Raw genomic sequence first — 7,136 nt, 5'->3', positions numbered from 1 at the left:
GACGTTTATCGGAAGCGAAACCAACGTAGTCGACAAGTGGGAGCGTTTTTCCCTCCGAGCCCAAAACGAAAACGAGTCACCGATCGAATACATCTTCGATAAGCTGCGGTTAGCTAAAGATGTCGGCGCATCAGTGACAGATTCGAAAAATGCGGTATGTTCTGGTTTTAAAAACGAGGAAATGGCCAACTTCCTACGTGTATACGATTATTCGAAAGCGGCGGATTGGACCAGACGTCTTCGTGAGTTCCAGTCAAGCAAACCATCGTTAAATCGTCCTTCATCGCCCAGTGATTCGTCATCTGACAACGATTCGAATTCCGAGGAGAAATCGAGTGGCTGCCTTTCTAACGTTTCTGAAAGCGGTCCATTTCAACGAGGAAAATCGTGTGTCGAGGACGACACACCGGAAAGGATGGCCGATTGTGGGAAATAGTCATCGTAATTACGCGGTATTTACGTACACGCGCCTTCTCGATCTCGTGTATTCGATTCCCTGACTAGCGTTTATGTTCTCGAAGCGTTAAGATGTAATTTCAATGTTCCTTGTTAATTTTTATAATAAACGTTGTTATTTGTTGTTGACGTGCGTTAATATGTTTCCTACACTAACAATAACACAAAACAGAATGCAGAAATTGAAAATTTCGGTTTGAACTCGTATGATACTCGTGTTTTTTTTTGATATCATTATAATGTTCAATTTTGAATGTTCCGAGTTCCGAAGTGAGATAACAAACTATATACAGTCGATTTTTAATTTAATTGAAATCTGAAATTGAAAATGTGTAAGTATGACAATTGACAACTATGTCAACACTGAATCAAAGCACATTTTTAAACTTTCGTGATAACACGGCATCGTATGAGCTATGCTATCACATACACATGTTTTTTACTCAATGTAAAAATTCGAGTGAATTTTTCAATTATTATAATTATACTATACTTAAGTCGTAAACTTATATTTTTATAAATTCTCTTGAATGAAAGATTTGTGCTAGGAGGAGTTGACTCAATGTTTAAGTAATTCAAAATGAAGTTCAAGTTGAAAAATAGAAAGAAACCGCTCAACGTCGACGCAGCTAAGTCAGAAAATACTGTTATTTCATCCGAAATGGAGCAGGTAAATACTAAAAAAAATAAGAGGAAATTCCCCAAAACAGAAGTGAAAGATAACGACATTGAGTCAGTACCATCGAAGAAATCAAAAAAGCAAGGAATAATCCGACCAACGAACGAGGATAACGATGCAGAAACTAAACAAGATACCGAAGTCATTCCTCAGAAAGGAGGAAAAAACTCTGTTGTGCCAAAAGGTGATCTCAAAACGAAATTCTCCAGTACCGAGGTTGTAGAAGAAAGCGTTGTTCAATCTGTGAAAGTATCCAAAAAGAAGAAAAAAAAACAGCCGAAGACTGGAGAAGTACATAATGAAGAAAATGTTGACGAGAATAGAGAAAATGATCTTGATAAGAAATTTTCCAGAACGAAAAAATCAAAAAAGAAGAAAAAACAATCAGTGAAAGAAGAGAATAACGATACTGGAAAAGAACAAAACACCGAAATCACCTCTGAAGATCACGCAAAAGATCCAGAAAAGAAGAATAAAAAAGCACAACCTGTGATAGAAAAGACTACGAATGCTGGAGAAAAACAAAACGGTTCTCTCGCCAAAAATTCAAAAAAAAACAAGTGAGTGTTTTTTCATAAAATTGATCATATATTTACATGGTTACTTACGCTTATTAAACATTAGTGTTAATCATTGTTTTCTTTATATTTTCATCACAGAATTTTCAAGGCTCAAGAAAAGCTGGAACTTGAATCACGGACAATTTTCATAGGAAATCTGTCGACGAATTTCAACGGAAAAAATCTCCAAAAGCTCTTCAGTAAATTTGGAGAAATCGAAACCTTTAGAATCCGTGGTGCGATACCGGAATGCGATAAAATCTCGAAGAAAGTTGCAGTCAATAAAAAGATGTTCAATAAAGATCAGCAATGTCTTGTAGCCTACGTTGTTTTCAAAAACGCACAAGACGCTCAGAATGCATTAAATTTAAATGGACAAATATTCGAAGAACGTCATTTACGAGTTACCTTACCCTCTGAAAAAACTTTTGATAAAAATAAAGGAATTTTTATCGGAAACCTGCGATTTAGTGAGTGGATTTTTTGCGAATTCCAACATATTTCAATCCATGAATTTAATGTATGAATTTTTTATTGTAGGAATAACCGAAGAAGAAATATGGGATTTTTTTAAAGACTGCGGTGAAATATCATCGGTCCGAGTTATTAGAGATAAGGAAACAGGATTTTGCAAAGGATTCGGTTATGTAAATTTCAAAGTAAGATTGATTTCTCATAAAGTATTTTATGTATCTTGAACCCTTTCCCTGAAGATTATTTCTTTTTTTAGACCGAAGATTCGGTAGAATTTGCTTTGAAACTAGATGAAGAGAAACTACAAGATCGTGAAATTAGAATCAAGCGTTTATTCAGCGAAGGAAAACTAGAGAAATTAAAAAAGAAGAAAGAATTGTATGCTATCAAAAATTATAAACCCAATTTTAATTCAAGGAAAGAGAAAACTTCTAATGATAAATCAGGTTTCAACAAGAAATTTAAATCAAGAAATGAGAAAACTTTCAATGATAAACCTGGTTTCCAGAAAAAATTCAAATCGAAGACAGACAAAACAAATGACGATAAATCCGGATTCAAACCTAAAAAAGTAAAACCTCTTGCTTTCAAACATACATAGGTATTTATTTCATTATTCTGTATTCTCTGATACTATTTTCAATTTTGCTCTTTTGTAGAAACACAACAACGTTAACAAAGTAGATTTGAAGAAGAAGAAACTTGCTGAAAAATTGATGGCGAAATCAAAAAAGAAAGCAGTTTCGTCGTAACCTAATGTGATGCATTTATTACCATTATTCATCCATTATAAGAGAAACGTATTTATTCGTTGAAGAATAAATTTGTACACAAATTTGAGTCAAGATAATTTATTTAAAGGAAACGTATAAGATCGGCGATATTAAACTACGAATAATTATGATAAGTTCTGATGAGTTAGACAAGGTTTTTAAAAAATGCATTTTATCTTCACGAATAGAAATACGCACTAAATTTATTCTAAGTATTACATCAATCAAAAATATTATGCTGAGGTACTCCTACTCATGATTACTCGAACTCAATTTTCTTCGATATCACTCATTATTTCAAGAGCTGTTAGGCTCATACGATTGTCATGCGGAATACTTCATTTGAATTTGAGGTGGAAAGGTATCTAAATTTTCAAGTAAACACCGCGTACAGAACCTCCTGGTGAAGAAAATACTACATTCTTGACCAGAACAAACATCGTTTGCACATGTAGAACATTTACTTCCGAGTATTAAAAACTGATATTTATTAGGCGGAGAAAATGGATCTTTCATAATGTAGCAATTTTCTTTGAATTTAATTTTTGTATTGAACTGAGGTTTTTTACCAAAATAATGGTAAGGTTCTTTCAACGAACATAATGAACATTGAAATATGTCTTTGGCAATGTGGTTAGCAGCGTCCATCAAGTGAATGTTTTCAAATTAACCTGAAATTGATAAGAAATTTCTAAGTACATATTCAAGGTAATAATTGGAACAAGGTAAGAAATTAAAACCCTTACAACTAAGAAATTCGGCAAAAATAAAACGCCATTTCGCCTAGGCAAATCGATCTGGCTCAACATGAGGTTTTACGAAGATCCAGTAGACGAATCTTTTTCCACAGATTGTTCCTGCGGCCACCAGTAAGGTTTATAGGTAAGAGCCGGCACGTTGGAAATTTTCAATTTTGCTGCATTTTGTAAACTTTCGGTGATTCTAAGTAAAGCTAAAGCGTAATTGTCAGATATCCCGCGTAATTTTCCGACTTTTTTCCCGTCTTCAGTCTCAACAATAGAATCTTGTATCAATTCGCATTCTGGAACAGAAGACAAAATTAATGGCATCAGTCTTTTGCGTACCACACCGGTATAATGAATTCTGGCGGTGAGTTCTTGTCCAAGGTAACATCCCTTGTGGAAGCTAACACCATTTAAATATTCGCAACTAGCCTCCAAAGGAAAACAGTTGGCAGGAGGTAATTCTATCACACCTTCGGCTACCCCGAATTTGTATCTTAATTTGATATAATCTTTCGAAACGATAACGTTGACGCCTTGGTCGGCCAAAGTACTAATCACATTTGAAGAATTTGAACTGTATATTCTCAATCCCAAAATATAAATTCTAGGATCAATAAACGCGGCGATTTGATCACATTGCAAAGTTTTCTCAAGTAAGCTTTCATACAGGTCACGTTTCGAACTTGGAGTATGGGATACTGTGAAATTATTCACGTTTTTGGAAGTACTGCTGAGAGGATCATTGATCGAATCGTGATCTTTGAAAACAGCCCAAACACCTTCATTAACGGGAGTTATGTCGACTTTCTTTCGCACCCGGTACATTTTCAAATGTTTCACTAAATTATCTCGAATGGTCGAGTCGCATTCTAAAATGAGTTCTCGTTCTGTTTTTCTATAAATTAGGGAATCGTACAGTACACGTCCTCTGTTATTTAGAAACATGGTGAATACAGAATGTCCATCGGAATTCAAGGTATTGATATCGTTGGTAATGAGACCTTGCAAAAACGTATAAATGTCATCTCCGGTCAATCTTATCAGCGCTCTGCTGTGTAATTGTTGGATTTGAAACGAAGCGGTTTGAGAGTAAAGTCTGCACGTATATCGAACATGGAATAAAGATTTATATAAATTGTTCATTACCATTGTAACTGTGTTCCTCGAAGAAGTTCAGTGCCCATGAAATCACGATGAGATCAAAATTCCATCAGTATCGCGTATTACACGAACAAAGTTAAACTTTCAAGTGAAACCAAGAGTTCATTGACCTTACAATCTCACTGCATGGAAAAATTACTGTAGAGGCAGAGGCGCGTGAAAAATCAATGAAAAGCCGGCTTCACAATTTTTTTTTTGTTAAAATTTCCTTTTCTGTTCTGTGCTTTCAACGTTAAATTTTTAAGTCTGTGGAATTCTTGATAAGTAGGTAATTGCCAAGTGACCTATTCAAATTTGTAAAAATTTTGAAATTTGAAAATACAACGTTATTAGACGTTATTACGGTTATGGATGTTTTTCTGTAGTATGCTTGTTGAAGGTCTTGCCTATGCTTGATTGTCAGGAACTTTGTAACATCCCAGTTCTGTTCCAGATAAGGAGATTGAGAAATGAAAAATCTGAAAAACAAGCGTGGAGGTAGACAAGACAAGAGTGACAAGACTCATGGCGTATGTGGTACTACAATTATTGTTTGCAACCCACCGACCAGATCCCTGAAGTTCTGATTCTGATTCTGACCCATCCCTGGCATCCCTTGTTAGATTACCTACCTTTGATGTCTCCTGTGTTTCACCTAAAAATGAAGTTCTTACACGTTAATAAAATTGCATAACCAGTTTGCCGTAAATAATATGTATGTATTTTTCTTATTTTCTATGCGTTTCACTCGCTGAGTACCTAAGTCGGAAGACGGGATGAATCGGTTTTTGTAAAGCTGCAGTTTTGATTTTGAAGAACGTTGAAAATGAAATGAGACTCAACAGTTAACAATAGTTTTAAAATTTTCAAGGTTTTACGTTGAGTTTTTTTTTTGCGAAAGCTCAATTTTTAAAATTAAGTAAGTATGCCAAACTTGAAAGCTACCATTTGAAAATTTGAAAAAGTAGCGAAAATTTCAGGAGCTGAAATATATTTTTCGATTTTTGGTAAATTCTTAAAGATTCAAATTTTGGCCAAAAATAAAATCTCAGTCAAGTGACCTAGAAAGCTAAAATTTCGTTTGTACCCTATTAGTCGATTAGTGATGATTTTAAACAGTTCTGGAGCCTCCAGCGAATTTCCAGTCTTTGAAATAACGCTGTAGATAGGGTGAAAATGAAATTCAGAACCTATATTTTGGCACGTATTATCAGATACTTTTTGTGTCGGTTCACATCCAAATTTTTCTGCAGCTATTACAACTATTTTTGTGAACCAAAAAAAAGTCGTAGCTTACAAACATGTGAACGAAAAATCTGAAATCCGGATTTTACACTATTTTGGACCATTGAGGAGTCAATTAGTAACGATTTCGAACCGTTCCGGGGCCACCAGCGGATTTTGATTTTTTCGTTTCTTCAAAAACATGTCTTAATCGATCGAAACGGTCGCAAAGATGGCAAATCTGAGTTTATAGGTGCTGCATTCCATTTTCATACTATTTACAACGTTTTTTTTTGTTTTTTTTTTGTTTTAGAAAACTGGAGAAATCTCAGATCTGCTGGAGGCTTCAGTAAAGTTTAAAACCATTACCAACTGACTCGGCAGGTCAACATACAGTCCAAACCAACTTTAAGGTTTTTTTTGGTCATATTTTCGCAAACAACGATTTTTACATTTTTCTTTTTTTCAAAAATAATCATTTAAATTTTGACATTTTTGATAAGATACAAAACAGTTTTTCTGTCTGAAATTTTTTTGAAAAAAAGTTGGAAAATTTTGGCGTTTTAAAGCTTTTAGTTTTGAAATTAAAGTGAGAAGCTGTATTATGCGCTTTTATTATCTACGATTCTCGTAATATTCGACAATTTTTTTCAAGACTCTCTTCTCGCTCTCTCCTTTCTGAGAAAATTCTTTGATTTCAACCTAACGCAGTACAGCTTGGCCGAATGAAAAAAAATTATACCTGCTTGTAAATTTGCATCTATATGCGGATTGCTATTATTTATTCACATAGGTAGGTAACTTACGTACTACGAGTATATATAGGTATGTTATGTACCTACCCAAGTTTGTAACATGAAGTTGGCCAGGTTTTAAATTTTCTGAAATATTAGTAGGTACCTAGCTAGGTAGACTACAAATAAATGTACAGTACATAATATATCAACAGAGCTTCGTATTGTCGCATTGTATTATTTTATTTGCTAATTTCAATGTATAACGTCGTACAATGTGAATAGCAATTTACGACCACTGGATGTGATTTTCATGCGGATTAATGTACCTATAAACATACACCGGCTGA

The 7,136-nt window shown here is 34.4% G+C and overlaps 2 protein-coding genes across 2 annotated transcripts; one reads left to right on the top strand and one right to left on the bottom strand.

Moving 5' to 3' along the window:
• Positions 1 to 626: 626 nt before the first annotated feature.
• LOC135839070 (RNA-binding protein 34-like) lies at positions 627 to 3,009 on the top strand. Its single transcript, XM_065354936.1, has 6 exons — positions 627 to 788; positions 994 to 1,695; positions 1,795 to 2,165; positions 2,236 to 2,354; positions 2,426 to 2,740; positions 2,829 to 3,009. Exons 2-6 carry the CDS (start codon positions 1,037 to 1,039, stop codon positions 2,919 to 2,921), a joined length of 1,557 nt encoding a protein of 518 aa, XP_065211008.1. The 5' UTR covers positions 627 to 788; positions 994 to 1,036; the 3' UTR covers positions 2,922 to 3,009.
• A 463-nt stretch (positions 3,010 to 3,472) lies between these two features.
• LOC135840604 (putative transferase CAF17 homolog, mitochondrial) lies at positions 3,473 to 4,837 on the bottom strand. The gene is made up of 2 exons (XM_065357230.1): positions 3,689 to 4,837; positions 3,473 to 3,613 (listed from the first exon to the last, which is right to left on the bottom strand). The coding sequence occupies exon 1, from the start codon at positions 4,835 to 4,837 to the stop codon at positions 3,758 to 3,760; it is 1,080 nt and encodes a 359-aa protein (XP_065213302.1). The 3' UTR covers positions 3,473 to 3,613; positions 3,689 to 3,757.
• Between the last annotated feature and the right edge of the window lie 2,299 nt (positions 4,838 to 7,136).

Source organism: Planococcus citri, chromosome 3 (genome assembly GCF_950023065.1).
Source record: "Planococcus citri chromosome 3, ihPlaCitr1.1, whole genome shotgun sequence".
Taxonomy (NCBI): domain Eukaryota; kingdom Metazoa; phylum Arthropoda; class Insecta; order Hemiptera; family Pseudococcidae; genus Planococcus; species Planococcus citri.
This window is presented reverse-complemented; position numbering and strand designations above follow the sequence as displayed.

Bases quoted from the DNA above. Each gene is read 5' to 3' on its own strand.
- LOC135840604 (XM_065357230.1), bottom strand. From the start codon at position 4,837: ATGGTAATGAACAATTTATATAAATCTTTATTCCATGTTCGATATACG.
- LOC135839070 (XM_065354936.1), top strand. From the start codon at position 1,037: ATGAAGTTCAAGTTGAAAAATAGAAAGAAACCGCTCAACGTCGACGCA. The intron at 1,696-1,794 runs GTGAGTGTTTTT...TTTTCATCACAG, and splicing joins AAAAATTCAAAAAAAAACAA to AATTTTCAAGGCTCAAGAAA. The intron at 2,741-2,828 runs GTAAAACCTCTT...GCTCTTTTGTAG, and splicing joins CCGGATTCAAACCTAAAAAA to AAACACAACAACGTTAACAA.